This window comes from Chelonoidis abingdonii, chromosome 2, assembly GCF_003597395.2.
Source record: "Chelonoidis abingdonii isolate Lonesome George chromosome 2, CheloAbing_2.0, whole genome shotgun sequence".
Taxonomy (NCBI): domain Eukaryota; kingdom Metazoa; phylum Chordata; order Testudines; family Testudinidae; genus Chelonoidis; species Chelonoidis abingdonii.
Genome location: NC_133770.1, coordinates 242,871,085 through 242,891,147, shown reverse-complemented (window position 1 = coordinate 242,891,147; position 20,063 = coordinate 242,871,085). Strand labels below are relative to the sequence as shown.

Sequence of the window (20,063 nt, the reverse complement as noted above, 5' to 3'; positions counted from 1 at the left end):
CCTGTAGTAACACTTAGTGCATATTTAGTACTTTACTTCTCAAAGGGCTGTGCAAAGAAAGGTTTTGATCCTGCAAACATTTACACACTAACTCTCTACAAGTTCAATGAGAATGCTCCGATGAGTAGAGTTACACATATAAGTAAATGCTTGTACAAAAAGGGCCGTAATTTATATGCTTCCTTGAATGAATGAACACAGAACTCCATGAGTGTTAATAGGAGTACATGTTGGTATTGTGGGGGGGGAAATATCCCTATATTTGTTTGTTTTTAAATCTTGATTTCTTGTGTTATTTTTATTTAATAAGTTTGTATTTTGTTTTCTTTCTCAGGTGAAGAGTTAGGCTATTCTACTGAAAGTCACATCAATTTTACCAATAATGGAAAGTGCAGTCCTCTTCATCTGGCAGTTCAGAGTGGAGACTTGGGAATGATTAAAATGTGCATCGAATATGGAGCACAGATTGATCTGAAACAGGTAACTGTTAGTATTATACAATACATAATCCCCTTCATTTTCAGCTTAAACTGATTTTACCAAAAAAATCCTAGGTTTTACAGAAGGTGTTATTCATTTTTTTCCGATTTTGTATTATTCAAATATATAAAAATAACTTGTTTTATTAGGAAAAAAAATGTATTGCATGAGATATCTGTATTATGATAAAACATCAATCTGTGTGTACATGAAAAGCTGCCTTTTGAAGTAAGGCTATGTATTAGTCTAGATGATACACACAATAAACAAACAGGCATGCACGCAAGCTCTGAAGTGCATGCCCATCTGAACCTACTGATGAATCTCACGCCCATCACATACACATTTCAAGCTGTTAGCAGATAACAGTTTAAAGACCTGACATACTAAAATGGGAAGAAAATGAAAATCTATATCAGAATAAGTTTCAGAACATAAGGAAGTATTTGAAAGTTTAAAAAAAAACAGGAAAAAAGGATGAAATTGAGTGTATGCGCTGCAAATTATGTGGCCCAATTATTTAGTGTAAATATTTATAGGCTGATAGTTCTAAGTCTTGTGACAAAGTTCCTCCTCTTCTTTGGCGGGTCCGGCGCTTATTGGCAGAGTTTGCTCACCTCAGTGATCTTCCCCACAGTCTAGTTCAACTTCTCCTCTGTCTGATCAGGAGTTGGGAGGTTGGGGGAACCCGGGCCCACCCTCTACTCTGGGTTCCAGCCCAGGGCCCTGTGGATTGCAGCTGTCTATAGTGCCTCTTGTAATAGCTGCATGACGCTACAGCTCCCTGGGCTACTTCCCCTTGGCCTCCTCCAAACTCCTTCTTTATCCTCACCACAGGACCTTCCTCCTGGTGTCTGATAATGCTTGTACTCCTCAATCCTCCAACAGCATACCCTCTTATTCTCAGTTCTTTGCACCTCTTGCTCCCAGCTCCTCACACGCACTTCCTATCCTCTGGCTCTCTCCTCTCTGACTGGAGTGAACTCCTTTTTAAAGCCAGGTGCCCTGATTAGCTTGCCTTGATTGGCTGCAGGTGTTCCAATTCAGGCAGACAGGCTGATTAGTTCTAGTAGGTTCCTGATTACTCTAGTGCAGCTCCTGCTCTGGTCACTCAGGGAACAGAAGCCTGCTTCTCCTGGGGCCAGTAATAGCTCTCCCTTTGACTGCTCTGCTGTAGAGGAAGGAGGGAGAGGGCTGCTGCTGCTGCTGCTGCTGCTGTTCCTGCTGGGCACTGGGCCCTCGCTGCTGTTGCTGCTGCTGTTCCTGCTTCTGCTGCTCCCCTGGCTGGCTTAGATACCACCACCCACCCCTCTCTCTGCTATCTGCTTACTGGCTGGCTAGTAAATTCCCCCACCCCGCCCTCGGTTCCTGCTGTTACTCCACCTACAGCCCTTGAGGGGGGGGGGGACGAAACGACTGATAAGATGTGTCTTCTCGTGGTCCAGGACCAGGCGACTTGGCGCAGTGGAGGCTTGCCAGGCTGTGTACTCGGCGGCCTCCTCCGCCGGGTCAACTGGGTCAAGAGCTTTGGCCTGGTGGTCAGGGACGAGTGGCAGGTGAGCTCCTCCCACCCGCACTTCAGGCCATCCGGTGGAGCGGGGGTCCGCTGCTCTACTCTGGCGTTTACCTTTCTGCCACACATCCGTCTCCGCCGGAGAACTGGCATGGTTTGGGGCAGGGTGATGGGACGGCTCCGGAAATGGACAGGACTATTCCGTTGCCTCTCCCTTCGGGGAGGGCGCTGGGCTTAATCAACTGGTCCTGTCCATGCTCTGGTACCGGCTCAACAACCTTGGTCCAGCCCGGATTTCCTGGCCAACCTCCGGACGGCGATTCTGGAGTTTTTTGGCCAGGGATGCACTGGGTCTCTGCGGGGTGTCCTTCACCTGCCCTGGAGGATGGGGGCAGGGCCTGAATGCCTACGCACCAGGTCTATGTCCTTCCACCTCCAGGCCCTGCAGAAGCTCCTGTATGGTGCAGGTAGTCCGGCGTGGAGCGTACTGGCGCACGCTCTCTCGCCGCTCCGAGGGCTCCATACGACCGGCAGCTTTTCCTCCATCCGAGGGTCTCGCGAGACCTCTCCAGGCTGCCGGTCTTCTACCAAGACCTCCTCCGGACCTGAAGCTCTTTTCGACGACCAGTGTCGCGTGCCCCCATAGGGCCGACTCCTCCGCGGAGCCCCTGCTACACAGTCCCAGCGCTGTCGTGTGAGTGGCGGAGTCCCCCGAGGTGCGCCAGAGCTGGTCTTGGCAGGAGCACCAGGGTGGAGACCTCCTGGACTACGACCAGGAGACTGGCTGGATCCCCTACGCTCACTCAGCGCATGGGGCTCTCCAGACCTCGTACTCCCCTGCGCGTACTTCAGGAGGTGAAAGGCCGCTTTACTAGCCTGCTGCTCGGGCTTACCTCGACCGGGTCCTGCAAGAGAGCACGCCGCCCACCCCCACCCTCTGACATTTTCTGCGGTCCACCCTGCGCTTTTTCGCCGCCCCGACTCCATCGGCCCCCTCACCCTTTCACGCGAGCTGGTGCACACTCTGCAGCCGGTTATGTTCCAGCCGCGCCATGAGAAACATCTATACACTCTCGTGCTCCACACCTTCACTACCTCACCCTTGGCGTCCGCCCAAATACCAATGGCGGGACCTCCTGCCACCTCTCGAGGGTGAGAAGCCCCGGTGGGCCAGCTTGTACTCTGCCTGGTCCCGCGGCCCGCCGGGGATGTCATTGGCGGCTCCTTCATGGGGCCATGAGCACGGGCGTGTACTTGGCGCGGTTCACCTCTGTCCCCAACACCTTCCTTTCTGTGGTGAGGAGACCTTGGCGCACATTTACTTGGAGTGCGCCAGGTTGCAGCCCCTGTTCCTGCTCCTCCTTCTTGCGTTTCTGGTTGCACTTTTCCCCTCACCTTTTTATCTACACACTCCCATACGTGGCCACAAAAGTCGCGGGTCTCCTTCTCAACTCCCTTGGCCCTGGCCAAACTAGCCATCTACAGCACCAGGGAGAGGAGGTTGGCTGATGGGATTTCCTGCGACTGTGGGGCCTATTTCCACTCCTCTGTCTGTTCACGCATCCGAGCGGAGTTCCTCTGGGCGGCATCCACTGGCTCCCTTGACACCTTCGAGAGCGTGGGCGTTGTCTGGGGTTCTCTGCTTGGTGTCCCCATCGGGTTCCCTTCGTTTTGCCCTGTGACCTCACTTCCCGCTCCTGCTTTTTTTCATTAGTTGTCCCCCGGAATTACTTGGTGTTCTAGACCTGTGGATACTCCCCTTAGGCTGCGGGGAGGTCCTTTAGAAGTGGGCGGGCTTTGCCCGCCCACCCCTGGGATGCCAATAGGACCAGACTCCTGTACCCCACTGGCCTGGGTCTGTCACAGTCTGTAAATAATATTTTACATATCAATATTTGACAATATTCCTATCTGACAATGCAGCCAAATGGGATCACCTTCATAGTAAAATGATAGTGTAATCTTTCCATTTATTTATGTAGGGCTGATTTTGCAGTGCCTATGCCTATGAAATTTGACTTCATTTGAAGTTTTGCCTGCCTTGAGCCCTTGTATATTTACTGTGCATAAAATTCAGTTATTAATAAGTCATATTTTCAATGTAAATTTTCTCTGTGGAATTTTTCTGTACTACAAGAGTAAACTGTTTATTCAAATGAAAAATTTTATTTGGGGATCACAGAGATGTTGTTTTCTTAAACTCAGATGTGGCCTTGTGTTTTGAGTTCTGTTTTAATTCTGCAGCAAACCACTTTGAGTTCCATTCATCAAAGCATTAGTCCACCAAAATAAATCTCAATATTTATGCAGAAAAATGTTTTTTTTTTCCCACCAATTTTCACCTGTTTTTGTTGTTGTAGTAATAAACACTGATAAATTCCTGGGAAAAATTAAATACAAACAAAAAATGAAGAGCCCTAACAATATACTTGTATCTGTTAGAAATATTGTAAGTAGCTTTTTTCCCTTACAAACTGTATCCTGAAAAGTTTTACAGAGAGAAATAATGCAATTCCAAAGATAGTTAAGGGAAACTAAGAGGAATAAGCAAATGAGCCAAAATAAGGTTTCAGGTGAAATTTGTAAATAAATGGAGAATCAGAGATAGAGAAATACACGAAGACTTTTCCATATGGCAGGAACTGCAGAAGAGAAGACCCTCCCTCCACCACTGGTTAGATTGCATAGGTCAGCAGAGATTAAACTAAGTGCTAGATAAGTGGTGTCATCCAGGAAAGTAGAATGAGAAAAGGTTCCTGAGGGAGATTGGAGCAAATCCAAAGACAAGAAGACTTCTACAAACAAAGCATGAAATCCTGGCCCCGCTGAAGTCAATGGCAAAATTCCTATTGGCTTAAATGGAGCCAGTATTTCACCACAAGAGAAGGTAGTTGTGAACTAGATTCTGAAATAAATGTTGTGACAGCAGAGCTGTTTGAAGGTAATATGGTTGTGAGAAGATGGGGAGCAACATGCTGAAGTGAGGAGAAATCCTCAGCTGGCTAAGGCAGTTTTAAGGCCTCTTTGTACTAGATGAAGCAGTGTCAGAAGCTGCTCCTTAATTCTGAAAGCCAGTTGTGAACCAGAGAAACCCTGTGAAATCTGAGGATAGTCTTGAAAGCAGAAATATTACTGGCATGGATTTGTGTTCTGAAGTGCACTTCCAGTTATACAGTTCTTGACAGCACTTTGCTGAAAATTGGGACATTTAAAACAATGTATTTCTGTTGGAAAAGCTAAATGAAAAGCATCTGGTATTTACAAATATTTATTTCAGAGGGAAACTTTGCAGAAAAGGCTGCAGTGACAAATGGGTTGTTGAATGTCTCAGGAGGACAAATTATGGACCAGACCCTGTTTGTCTTTCTCATGCAAGCTATCTTATTGACCTTCACAGGACTCCTTGTGTGAGTAAGGACTACTTACATTAGTAAGGATATGCTGGATCAAGCAACATTTACTCACCTAAAGACTGTAGTACTTTTTATATCTAAAAAGTCAAATCCTGTTCACCTCATTCTGACCACTAGTCTGATTGTAATCAGTAGGACTACTGGTGTAAATAAAACTAGAAATCCTGCTGATTACAGTCAGACTAGTGGACCCATGGAAGCTGGAGAGGAAGAGGTTTGCTACAGAATTTCTGTTAATGTGGCTAAATGTGGAACAGTCTTATGTTCTTCATTCAGTTTTCTAACAAACACATATTTCTGATGAGAGCCCAGAACCCAGACCTGAATCAGATTACTTGTGTGAGTAAATTCTACCCATGTGAATATGGAATACTCATGTGAGTAAGGATTTGCATGGCTTGGCTCCTAATGACAAAAAGATGTGTCTTTCCTTTATGTATTTGTTGTTTGGATATGTAGTACCTAAATGAGATCATCTGGCAGTGAAACTGTTAATGCAACACTTGTGCTTTTCCTTTTTGGTGAGTGGATGGTGCAGGGAGTATTTAAGCATGGATATGGCATCATGGAAAAGACTATTTCAATTCAATAAGACTTTCTGGTCATTAAAAGTTATACATGTGTAGCCAAAAGGAAAAACATAAGACCGCTCAGACATCTGTCAAGGGTGGATATGATTCACCTAGTCAAATAGATCACATATTAACATGGATAATAAGGGCTAACAAGCAAACAATTACTTTTTATAAAATGAAGAAATTGGAAAATATATCTCAGAAAATAAATGAAATATAATAATTAACATGACAAAAAATGACTATTTTTTCCTGTGAGAATTGTTGTACCTGCCTACCTACAGATGATTTCTTCTGCGTTAGCCTCCAGCCTTCAAGTCTACTCAGTGTGGCCATTATTTTTCTAGCTACAAAGGACAGCTTGGACTTTTTCACAGTCCATCTACATCTCTCAGCTCAAGGGGCTGCTGTTCAATAACTAAGAGTATTAAGTAGGCCTTAAAAATGATCTAATTAATACTGCATTATTCCTAAACTTGTGGCTTAATATGTAAGAGTCTAAGTGTATGAACTGAAATGTGGTCTCCTGCATGGCAGTTCATGTCACTGAAGTCAGGCTACCAGGCTATGACTCATCTTTTAAGCAGATTGAATTGATTGAAAATTAATTTGATTTTAAATTGTGCCTTATAATCCTGTTTGCAGAATGAAAAATGTACAGCTCTTCATTTTGCTGCCACCCAAGGCGCGACTGAGATTGTTAAATTAATGATGTCATCCTATGCTGGTGATGAATCTATTATTGATGCCGTAGATGGGAATAAGGAAACACTGCTTCACAGGTAAGAGAATCTTTGATGGGTTGTATCGCAGAAACCCCCTGGGAACTGCCACCCAATGTGCCAAGAATACTTCTACCCCTGCCTTCGCTGCAGCTCAGGACCCCAGCACGCTGTCTTGCTGAGCCAGATGCACCTGTCTGCTCCAACAAAGACCCAGGGTCTGAATTACTTGCCCCAAATCTGCAGGTTTACCTGAAAGCAGCTAACAGAAGTGTGCTTGTCTTTAACGCTCAGATGCCCAACTTCCAATGGAGTCTAAATCCAAATAAATCCGTTTTACCCTGTATAAAGCTTATATAGGATAAACTCATAAATTGTTCACCCTCTATAACACTGATAGAGAGATATGCACAGTTGTTTGCTCCTCCAGGTATTAATACATACTCTGAGTGTAAAAAGTGATTTTATTAAATACAGAAAGTAGGATTTAAGTGGTTCCAAGTAGTAACAGACAGAATAAAGTAAGTCACCGAGCAAAATAAAATAAAATGTGCAAATCTATGTCTAATCAAACTGAATACAGATAATCTCACCCTCAGAGATGCTTTAATAAGTTTTTCCTCAGACTGGACACCTTCTGGGCTGGGGACTATTCTTTCCCCTTGTACAGCTCTTGTTCCAGCTCAGGTGGTAGTAGGGGATTCTTCATGATGGCTCCTCTCCCCCTTTGTTCTGTTCCATCCCTTTATATATCTTTTGCACAAGGCGGGAATCCTTTGTCCCTCTCTGGGTTCCCACCTCCTCCTTCTCAATAGAAAGACACCAGGTTAAAAATGGATTCCAGTTCAGATGACATAATCACATGTCACTGCAAGACTTCATTGCCCACTTGCCAGCACACACTCATACAGGAAGACTTATCAGTAAAACACACTCATCTGCAGACAATTGTCCTGGTTAATGAGAGTTATCAAGATTCCAATCCACCATTAATGGCCCAAATTTCGCATAATTACAAGAGACCCTCAGAGTTGTATTTCATATTTCTAGTTTCAGATACAAGAGTGGTACATTTATACAAATAAGATGATCACACTTCCAGTAGATAATACACTTTGTAAAGATACTTTACAAGAGACCTTTTGCATGAAGTATATTCCAGTTACATTATATTCACTCATAAGCATATTTTTATAAAATCATATAGACAGCAATGTCACAGAATCCTCTAACATCATATTCATAATCACTGTTTCAGTTCCAACAATATAACTTCATATAACTAATTAGAGAAAACAGGAAATGTGCATCCACATCTGGAGGGATTTCTTACTGATATGTGGATTCAGGAGATAGGTGATCTCACTAGGACACAGTGTTAGATGCCAGGAGTCCTGTGCCTAGGGTCAAGACGAGAGAGAGAGATCGAGATTCTGGCATCTCACATCGTACATTCAGCAATGTACACTGCCTCTTTGAACTGGAAAACTACTCTAGTGTAGGATCAGTGGGCAGACCAGCTGAAAGAACTTGCAGTACTGGAAAAGGGATACTCATGGGAAGATAGAAGAATATGACGTTTTGGAACTATCAAAAGCCTCTTGAGGCACCAGGCCCAAATAAAATGCTAAACTTGGTTTAACGGGATTTAGTGGACCTTCCCAAGCAAATAAATGAAGAAGGAATGTCAAAAATGCGGTGGAGTCTATTTCACTGTTCTGTAACAAAACCATTTAGAGCCTGATTTTCAGAAAAATCAGAGTACAACTTCACATCCATGCACAGTTACTATGACTGCTTATGCAAATCAAGAATTTGTAAATGGCTATTTTTACATGTAACTGCATCTCATCCTGGAGTAAATTAAAGCAGCAGCAGTAGCAAGATCAGGATTTTGCTGCTGAAGAAAGGCAGGGAAATAAGAAAGCAGGCCATCTGCTCAACAGCAGATGATTTTTCTCACCACCCAATGAATTTTGGATGAGGAATGTGCCACCAGGCATCACAAGAAGAGTTCATTGTTAACAGGCTTCCTCAGAAGACTCCATAAGATAGGTAGGTGCTCTAATCTGTAAAGAGCAGCAAGGGTGTGTGAGAAGAGAACCAGTCAGAGTCCTGGTTTCAGGGCTTCAGTTTGAATATTTTACAAAGCCTATGTCCTGTTACTTGGAGTTTCTTTTGTCCATATGCTAAATATTTGGTCTTCCTGGCAGGAAATATTCCCTGTATATAGTAGAAGTCTCTCCACACACTTGAATCACTGATATTATTTTTAAAAATCACACTTTTAATATCATCACTTCTAAGTATAATGTTCTGCAATCTATTAAATAACTCCACCAATGCATCAGGTGGTATCTCTGAGAAATTTTATCACTTTGGTGCTGGAATTGTGTATAGCTACATTACCGTGAGATCACCTGTTGTAAAATTTAGTGTTAAGCCTTAACGGAAAAGAGAAGATAACAATTCTTTAATGTATTTTATCAGAAATGCAGCCAAGTCCCGATTTCTCAAAACATTTTAAATTTTTAACTTCATAATTTTTCTGAAAGTTCTTGGTTCATTTTATTTTTTCCCTACAATATTACATTTTAGTATCCTGCTGCGGCATAAAACTTCAGATTTGTACACTATGCAAATATATTTAAAAAATATATTTTGTTAAGTTAATAACACCCCCCCCCACCGAGTTATGTTTTAATTCATTCTCTAGTTTTGTTATGGAATTGATTACCATGGTCAGAATATTCCCTGAGCAGAGTTAATGCAATTACACAGCCTGAGCTGGCATTCTGTACACATCCAAAGCTTCCACTAAGGTCAGTGGGAGTCCTGGTGCCGTATCCCATTGAAATCATTTGGAGTTTCAGGTATACACAGAATAAGTTGAGCACCTGATGCATAATATGTTGTATCAACATTTTATGGTATTTTAAAGGTACTAATTTCTGGTTATATTGCAGTAATAGGAGTTTTACCATTGATTTTAAGGGGGGCCAGGATTTCACTCAATGAATTTTTAGCATATCTGTAGAATTGAACATGGTTAAAAATTGAAGGTCCACAATAATTTATTCTATGAGCTGTTATGAAGGAAGCATTTTTAGTCTCTCTTTCTCTCTGTTTATATAAAGAAAATTATTTGAAAGCACTAGAAGAAGGCAGCAGATGTAGAAAAGCATTGGCCTTTACTTTTAATGTTCATTGACCTTTCTAAAATAACTATATGTTTTTTCCCCCACAGGACTGCATTATTTGATCACTATGAACTGGCAGAATATTTAATTTCAATGGTAAATATTTAATCAAGGAATATATTAACAAAGATTGTTGCTAGCTACTAATGCAGGTTGTATAGAAACAGCTATTAAAGACTTTTACTTAAAAAATAATTTCCTGTTTAGCAAGTACAGGAAATTACAAAAGAGAGGTGTTTCTTCAGGAACAGTTTTTTTTGTTTAAATATATTTCGTAATACACAGCTGCAAATTAAAGCACTGCTATAGTTATGATTCCACTGTAGCATTTTGTAGGGGTTCATAATGATGCTGCAAAACTGAATCTGTATTTGTATTTGAATTATTTAGACAGAGTTTTAACATTCAGAAATGTTTATAGAATATGCCAGAATGTTTCAGGTGACATCACTTTTAAAGTAATTAACAAGGAAAGGAAAAAAAATTAAATATACATTTAATTTAACTCATTTGCTTTTTTCAGAAGTGAAATCTCACACCCGTTGTGTGTGTATGTGTGTGTGTATGTTACAGGCATCACACAGACGTTTCTAAGTGGGGAAGAGTGTTCATGTGTGGTCCAGCAATATCTTATACACATACACATATCCCACAGGAGATTTATTGGGTTTGTTCATGGAATAATTGGGAAAGAAAAAGATTTTTATATGCACTGTATGCTCTTCTATATCCTCTGTGTTCGTACAGTGCTGAGCAAATTGTCAGGCATCAATAGAGCTATGCCAATTTATATTAGTTGAAGATTTTGCCTTTAATGTTGTGTCAACAGACAATAAATATTAGAAATGTTTTAGTCCATACAAGTAGTTGTCCTCATCTTAGAAACTTTAGTAAAAGTGAGCTGTGGAACCAGGGTTTTTTTCGTTGTTTTTTTTTTAAACATCAGCAAATGCTGACACTTGATATTAGACTATTTAAACTTATCTTTGGGTAGTAACAGGCACACACATGTTTTCACCTGTGAAGGGCAGGCACTAGTTTGTGCATGTGGAAGTCTATGTGCACAAGCAATTAGAGCGTAAAGGATGAAAATCCAGTATTTAACACTGTATTTGTTAAGAATGAACTTGCATTCCTATCTGATGTTCTCTAGAATATTTTTGTTGCATTTTTGAGGTCTGGTCGAGCTATGCTCAACATAGACCCATGCTGGGAGGTGAAAGTGACTGTCATGTTCCTGTACCCAATATGGACTGGTCTCAAAACTTGCTTATACACACCAGATGTGTTCATCATTAGATCTATTAATGCTCTGCCATGTCTGGCTGAGGTTCATTGAAATAAGATATTTTACACAAAGTGCCACCTATGTCTGAGCAGTATAATAGAGTTTAGCTTTAGCATTCCATTACATCTCCCCCTTTAAGTTCTACATTCCTACCATTTACAGAATTTACGCCAGCGTGTTGGGACTCCTCAGAGGTTATTACATGGGAAGTCATGAGCTGTCAGCCTCCACCCCAAGCCCTACTTTGCCTCCATCATTTATAATAGTGTTAAATATATTAAAAAGTGTTTTTAATTTATAGGTAGGGTCACACTCAGAGGCTTGCTATGTGAAAGGGGTCACCAGTACAAACGTTTGAAAACCACTAATTTATACTATCATGCTGACTTTGAAATTTAGTATGTATCAGTCTGCTAAGTGTCTCTGAATCATACTGATTTTCTAGTTACACGACCCAAATGTAACAATTTGGTCATCTGGCTTGTCCATTAGTTGCAACAACTGGCTGCAGTCAGTGCAGAATCCTTGAGTTGTCTTCTTTGTTTTCCACATCCAACATCTGTAGAGTTTGCTCTGTTGATTGTTCTCTGTTAAGGAACAAACTCTATATGGCAACAGTTTCTGTTGAACTCGCCACTGTCAGTCTTGATTACATATGATCTGAGTGCTGAATTCTTTTTCTTTATGACACGTTCATCCCTTTTTTCCATCCAATTTGACATGAGCATGGCCACCAAATTCTAGACCTGGCAGTTCTCTAAATGAGTGACTGACATTCTGGGTCGTACAATCCAGACCACTGAGGGGATGTATCATCCCTGCCCTGCAAACTTGAGTGCCTCATAATGCTTTGCTGCTATAACTCCAACCTGGGCTGCTCACAAACAGCCTTCTAGCATGCCCTGAGTGTCTGTGTGTAGCTGCAGCCCGCCAGCCATACATGAGTCACACTCTGGCTTCCACCAGCCTTGGGTTACCACTTGCGGGATGACCCCAAACACACTCCCAGTCCCAGATTTTCCCCCATATCCCTCTCCTGGACAGTCCAGATATATTGGGCCCATTGCCCCTTTAAGGGGATCAATATACAAGAGTTTGCTACCATAAATGGAATTACCCCATACAGTTCAGTTTAAAGACAACACTGGATTAGTTTTAATTAAAGAATAAACAAGTTTATTTAACCACAAAGAGATTTTACATGAGTACAAGTATAAGGTATTAAAGTTAGAAATGGTTAAAAGAGAAATAAAGATAAAATGCTTTCTAGTGCTAAAACTTAATGTGGTTCAAGATAAAATTCTTACCACATACTCCCAGCAACAGGGCTGACCAAATTTCAAGTTAGGATCTCTCCCAAAGATAAATGGGATGGTTTCTTTTGTCGTCTTAGGTGAAAGAGCAAGAGATGGATAGAGAGAAATCTTGAGGTGTTTTTGCTTCTCCTTAATTGCCCAGTCCTCCTCTGCAATGCATTTTCCTGAGGGTTACCTCTATAAGAACATAAGAACAGCCATAGTGGATCAGACCAAAGGTCCATGAAGCCCAGTATCCTGTCCTCTGCCAATGGCAGGTGCCCCAAAGAGAATGAACAGACAGGTTATCATTAAGTGATCCATGCCCTGTCACCCAGTCGCAGCTTCTGGGTAAACAGAGGCTAGGAACACCATTTCTGCCCATCCTGGCTAATAGCCATTGATGGACCTATCTTCCATGAATCTATCTAGCTCCGTTTTGAACCCCGTTATAGTATTGGCCTTTACAACACCCTCTGGCAAGGAGTTCCAGAGGTTGGCAGTGCGTTGTGTGAAAAAATACTTCCTTGTGTTTGTTTTAAACCTACTACCTATTAATTTCATTTGGTGGCTCCTTGTTCTTGTATTATGAAAAGGAGTAAATAACACTTCCTTGTTTACTGTCTCTATACCACTCATGATTTTATAGACCTCTATCATATAGCCCCTTAGTCGACTTTTTTCCAAACTGAAAAGTCCCAATCTTATTAATCTCTCCTCATACAGAAGCTGTTCTATACCCCTAATCATTTTTGTTGCCCTTTTCTGAACCTTTTCCAATTCCAATATTTTTTTTTTGAGATAGGGCGACCACATCTGCATGCAGTATTCAAGGTGTGGGCATACCATGGATTTATATAGCGGCAATATGATATTTTCTGTCTTATTATCTATCCCTCTCTTGATGATTCCCAACAGTTTGTTCACATTTTTGACTACTGCTGCACATTGAGTGGATGATTTCAGAGAACTATCAACAATGACTCCAAGATCTCTTTTGTGAGTGGTAACAGCTAATTTAGACCCCATCTTTGTAAATGTATAGTTAGGATTATGTTTTCCAGTGTGCATTACGTTCCATTTATCAACGTTAAATTTCATCTGCCATTTTGTTACCCAGCCACTCAGTTTTGTGAGATCCTTTTGTAGCTCTTCACAGTCTGCCTGGGACTTAACTATCTTGCACAGCTTTGTATCATCTGCAGATTTTACCACATCACTGTTTACCCCTTTTTCCAGATCATTTATGAACATGTTAAATAGGACTGGGTGCAGTACAGATTCCTGGGGGACACCACTATTTACCTCTCTCCATTCTGAAAACTGACTTTTATTCCTACTCTTTGTTTCCTATCTTTTAACCAGTTACCAATCCATGAGAGAACCTTTCCTCTTATTCCATGACTGCTTATTTTGCTTAAGAGCCTTTGGTGAGGGACCTTGTCAAAGGCTTTCTGAAAATCTAAATACACTGTATCCACTGGAGAAAGTTTATTCCCACTTTGAGGACATTTCATAGTGCTGTTGTTTGCTACGGTGCAGATCTGTTTGTTCCTGCCCCCTTTCCTTGCCAAATAATGGCCACTTGATGGGTGATTGCCCAACAACTTTGACGACAACTGGCTAGTGGTGTCAGCTTGTCCTTTATCTTAGAGAAACTGATTTACCCAGACTTGTCTGGTAATCACATTTTAGATGAGATTTCATCTTATGTTCATAACTTTACATATAATTTTACTACACACATTTCATTGTGATATTATTGACCATGAGTTGTTTTCAAAAGATATCTTATAAGACATATTTTGTACAAAGATTATTACAGTTATGTGTAGGGTGTGAATATAGGGGTACATTCCATCAGAGTGATGTCTGTTGTAAAAGTGTTCATAAGATCTTTTAGCCTTTTTATCCAATTTGGCAACTCTCTTCATGTCTGGCCACTTCAGAAATAGATTATTTTTCCAAAGTTGGAAGAGTAGGTCTGCTTTGTCTTCCCATCAGGAGTTGTGCAGGACAACATCAAGTAATCACTATTGGTGTTGATCTATAACTCAGAAGAGCAAGGAATGGATCTTCATGCTGTCAGATTTTCCTGGCTCTCTGTATAGCTAGTAATATGATCAAAATCATATTTCATTTGGAATGACTTTTATTCTGCTGCAATGAATTGTGGTCCATTGTACATCACTAATTGTTCCAGAATACCAAAGCACAAGTGCTCTTCAGTTTCTTGATAACACTGCAACGTTATGTCTTTCAAGTACATTATTTCTATATACCTGAAAAAATAGTCCACAATGACCAGGTAATGATATCCTCTGAATTTGCATAAATCTGCCATTAGCCTCTTCCAAGGTCTTTCTGGTACAGGTGTTTGTATACTGTGGTTCAGCATTATCGCTTAAATTGATTTGTGCTCAATCTCCTCTCAAAAGTCCAATATCATTCAGCTTCCTCGACATTTCTCACTAGGCCCATCATGGTTGCTATACTGCTGCTGAGAAGGTTGTTGATCTTGGATCCTCTGATCATATGCACTCTGAATGCAAATCTTTTGTCTTCGTATGTTGTTTCTGTGGTGGACTGGCCTATGCATTTCAGAGTTATCTCCAGGGCTAGTCAGAGCTGTGTCAGGTGTCTTCATCTTTGGGAGGGGTTGAAGGTGATTTTAAGTGCTGTCTGAGGTGAATGAGACATCAGCTCCTGAGTCAATTTTAAAGTCAATTGTCATGCCATAACTATTCAGGTTCACTGTCCAGGCAGGTTCTATATCTTTGTAAGTGATAGGTCCCCAAAACAAGGGCTCTTGATTGTTTATAATATGAGTTAATGCCCAGCTGTAAAATGTCCATATTTCATGCTTTTATTACAACCTGTGCCTCTAACTGGACATTCATCATCTCTTCTTGGGATATGACTTTTTCCACTTCTTGTGCATGTAGGCTGGAATGTGTCCTTCTTAGCTAGGAGTTCTCTCTTCTTGCATCAGGGGTTTTATGATAATGACTTTTAAGACTCAAGTGTCTGCAGTTGCTAAGCTAGTTTCAGGTTTTTAAGTTTGTCAAGTTTCTCTAGGTTTTCCTATTTCACCAGTTCAGACTATTTTGCTATTTGAATAGCTATGGCTAGAATTAAATCTGTCTTCAGTTGTAGCTGCTGTGAAAGGTTTTTATCTGTTAACCCAATAACCGATGTGTCTCTGATATATTCATGTTTTGCATTCCCCAAATCAGTTTTCAGCCAATATATGTAGAACTCTTATAAAACATTCAACTTTTTTCCTTGGTTCTGAGTTCTCTGGTAAAAACATGCTCTTTCATAAACCATGCTTCTCTGAGGTATACAGTATGCATCAAACATAGCCAAAACCCTTTAATAGTCATCTTTGTGACTATCTTCATTAATGTCAAAGGATTGAAAGATATGACCTGCTTGCTTCCCCACAGCATAAATTAAAGACGATACCTGTATATCTTCAGTTTCTTTGTGCAGCTTGGTAGCAATGTAAAATTTTGCATAATATTGTTCCAGTCTGTCCATTCTGAAGGTTTATCCAAAATGAAGTTCGCTGGAGCATTGAAGAGTGGCATGTTGATGAGATCCTGCAACCTTTGTTGCTGTGTCCTTTCTGTCTGCAACCTTTATAGCTGTTTTCCTTCTGTTTCTGTTCTTATCTTACTCCTGATCCCATGTAATGTTCTGGATCTGGTATGGACAGGGCTCAGAGCTTGCTTATACACACCAGATATGTTCATCATAAGATCCTTCAGTGGTCTTTCAGGTATGGCTGAAGGTCATTTCCATAAGGTATTTATACACTCATCGCTGGCTAGTAGCTGAACAGTATAGTACAGTTTAACATTCTGTTACAATGACTATGTGCTGTCTTTGCACTCCTTGCTTCCTGGTGCAGTTTGGAGCTGTTTTAGACCTCTAAAGACCACCTCAGGACTTCTCTCATTTGCAGTGGTTTCTAATAGGCCCCAAAGTACCAGCTAAGATCAACAAAACACTGCACATTTCAGCTGTTACCTTTGTTTCCTCTCTCCTGGCATGCTTCTGTGGCATCTTCTACACTAGGTATGAGCAGGGTTAAGTGGGAAAGGGTGGTATAGAGCTGATTGTGTCAGCCAGAGATTTCGCTGCTCTGTGGGACTCATGAGCTCCCAGTTTAGTGCAGCTTTCCTGCCACAACATAGCTCAGGGTCCTGCCCATTGTCTCCATAGTAAAAAGAGAGAAATATTGACTTTAGGTTTGGTTATCACTTGTATCCTTTAATAATCCACATCTCATTTCAGGGATGTTAGCTTTTATAAACATTTATCTTATTGTAAGTGCTTTTTCTACTTGGAAATAAAAACAGCAGCTGTCAAAACATTCTTAACAGGAATAAAGTTATATGTCATGTTTTAGACAATGAGAGCCTGATCATCCCCACAAAAGCAAAATTCTCCTGTAGCATTATACACCCACTTTGTACTCGTGCCCAATGTGAATGACTGCACAAGATGCAAAGCAGTGGAGAATCAAGCCCTGTAGTTAAAAATTGAACTAATGGTTGGTTTTGTCATCTTCATGTAGGCCCTGGTTCAGCATAACATTTTAGCAGATGCTTTAACTTGAGTGGGACTTATGCATATGCATGTTATTTCTTGAGCAGAAATTGATATGCTTAAGTGTTTTGCTAAATCAGGGCCTTAAGAAGCAAAACAAATTAAGCTTGAAAAAGAAAATCTAGGTCATTATTTTAAATGTTTTGAACTTTATGAATCTAATTTTAAAATGTGTATTTGCAAATTGTGTTCAATTGTGTATCCAATGCTTGTGCAATTATATTCACTATAGTATTTGCATATACACATAGACAGTTCTTTGTCTCTACTGTATTGGCAAGCATCTGATTTGTGCACACAAATGATGTAATTGCATGCACGTATTAGGTATTCAGTTGTGTATGAGTAATTGTAAAAAATCAGAACAGCAAAGTCAAAATGTTCACAAATGTGCTTTAGAATTGGTTGCATCATTTTTCATTAGGACTTCAGGCTTAATGAATTAGAATTCTGTTTGTATACTGGACAAGTTAGCTTTGAGATCTCTTAACATGCTCAAGACTTCCTGAGTTAAGGATGTCTTTCTTAAGGACTGCCTCAGTTAAGGCATCTTGAGTTAAGAACATTTTAATGAAAAGTTCTCTCTCTCAAGTGATTTTTATATCACTAAAGGGCTTCTAAAGCACTTTATTAGCCCTTTATTCTTTTTTCTTCTTCTTTCCTTTTATATTTTCTTTGACTCCTGTTTCAGTTAAAAACAATTATATTGAATGCAGGAATAACATTAAAGTAACTTCAGGATAACTAAATTATACCAGTCAGAAAATTCAAGAAGTAAAGGTTTGTAAAGCACCAATAACTTGAGCATGTTATAAATATACATTATCTTCTATTCCTGATGTCCTTTTTAAATATATATTTTAATATACTAGTCATAATCTTGTTAAATACATTAAAACATATAGGATGTACAATATTGTTGAATTCATGTTCCTAAGAGGTCAACAACAGTAATGTCTGGAGTAAAGGTAACTACTGAGAATGTTTATGTAAATGACTATTTGTGACTTGCTGCAGCTGTATCATCTGAAATTATATTTAAATTCTGATAGCCAATCAGATAGGAAAATCTCTGTTTGATTGGCTCATCAGAAATTAACCTTATTTTTAATTTTTCAGTTGCCCTCTTAAGTTACAGAATGAATGGTAACTGAGAGCAGGGGGCAGGGAATTATTTGTTATCCTTAAACAATTCATGGCCTTGCTAGGTAACTTCCTGGTGTTTCTGATGAAAACAGTCATTGTGTATATAACAATCAATATAACTTATCATGTTTCTATGAACAACAAGATTTATTGTTTCTCAAGTTAAATATTGATTGTGGCTTTGGTTAATAGTTGTCTCATGATTTAGGGCCTGATTCAAAGATAGTTGAAATTAATGGAAAGACTCCCATTCACTTCAATTCATTTTGGGTCAGATTTGCGTTAGATATAACCTAGTCTTAATTCCATGATCTGAGTTCGTCTCTCAGCTCTAGAAATGTCCACATCACAAAAGCCACCATCGAAGCTGCCACGTATTGGCCCTTTACTTGCACTCCCTGGCAGCCTGAGCAGAGAAGACAAGGATTTAATGGGCACAGAGATCAAACTACATTAATTTCTGGATGTCATTCCTCCAGAACAGGAGTAAACTGCAGTGGTATGGTAGTTCGGAAGAGGCTTGCACTGTTGCTGACTATTATGTGGATAGGTAGGGAACCTCATTCATCAGGGCTGTAATTTTGGTACATTTCCAGACCACTAAGTGTATTGTTTTCAAACTTGGGTCCATTAAAATAGGCACCTAACTCCAGGGCTGACCCTAGATGAAATTGCGTCCCAGGTGAGGAGTATCTTTTGTGCCCCCCCATTTGTTAAACTTTTGAATACCTTATTTTTTATTACATTTCTAGCCCATTTCATGACTTTGATGCACAATTTGCATGCATGATTTATCCCCATCATATAAGTTGATACATTTGCACACTAGGATATGTAAATCTGTGTGCTACGTGTACGCAAACCAAAAAGATTGTTTTCTCTAAGCTTATAGAAACTTTTTAATTTTAAGAATAACTGAAAATGTACTAACATCAAGATATTGAACTGTGCACTAACATTGGGTGAACCAGTATTCAATAGTATTACAGTAGGTGACAGCCTTAAAATGTTAACCCTTGTCCTTGAGTTCAAAAGGTCACTTTTCTCGCCTTTGCCCTCATGGACTGAAGCACAATGTCAGAGAGATCCAAAGACTGGCCAATGCTACTTTCAAACGATAAAATAACAAGTGAAGTCAGTCTCACTCAGTTATCAATTGAAAATATGTTTTAATAAGCCCAAACTTCAAAAAAACTGTGCGCACTACTTGGGACTATCACCGGCAACAAGAGCAGAATCTTTCAAGATATCCACACATTAAGAAAAGTGTCCTTCAGCTCTGTATCAGAATTGAATTGGAGAACTTGTAGTGGAGATTGCTTCTCATGTTGCAAAATGTGACTACTGTTGTCCAATTCACCATAGAGGGTTTAATCATTGACATCCGAACATTCCCCACATGTCAGTGTCTGGAGAAGGTCTGTACAATTGTTCAAGAGTGGTCTCCTGTTCACTGGTAGCTTACTAAGGTCATACAAAAAAACCCAGGTATTTTCATGGTGTTTCATTTATCCATACTTTTCTAGGATGGACAGCCAAACAGTGTCAATGAGCAAGCAAAAAAACACTCTGTTGAATTTTTTTCCCAAGCTTTCCATCACCTCATCTCTGCCCTCAACCAAACTGTCTCTTCTTCCAATAAATACAAGTTTCCTTGAAGACAGGCTCAACTCCAAAGTTTTCTGCCATTTCTTTGGCAGCAGTGATGGCATTTTCAAATCCATTGTCTCTATAGGCTACAATGAAATCAAGGCAGCTTCTCATCAAAGTAGTAGTGGTTGCAGTGTCCATCAACTGAGTTTGTAATGTCTTGC

At 40.4% G+C, this 20,063-nt stretch overlaps 1 protein-coding gene across 1 annotated transcript in view; it reads left to right on the top strand.

Moving 5' to 3' along the window:
* Positions 1-20,063, top strand: part of TRPA1 (transient receptor potential cation channel subfamily A member 1) — a 67,890-nt gene that overhangs the window by 8,778 nt on the left and 39,049 nt on the right. Inside the window, exons 6-8 of the mRNA XM_032794479.2 lie at positions 335-480; positions 6,627-6,763; positions 9,951-9,999. Of these exons, the coding sequence (XP_032650370.1) occupies positions 335-480; positions 6,627-6,763; positions 9,951-9,999 (332 nt within the window). The remainder of the gene's footprint in view (positions 1-334; positions 481-6,626; positions 6,764-9,950; positions 10,000-20,063) is intronic.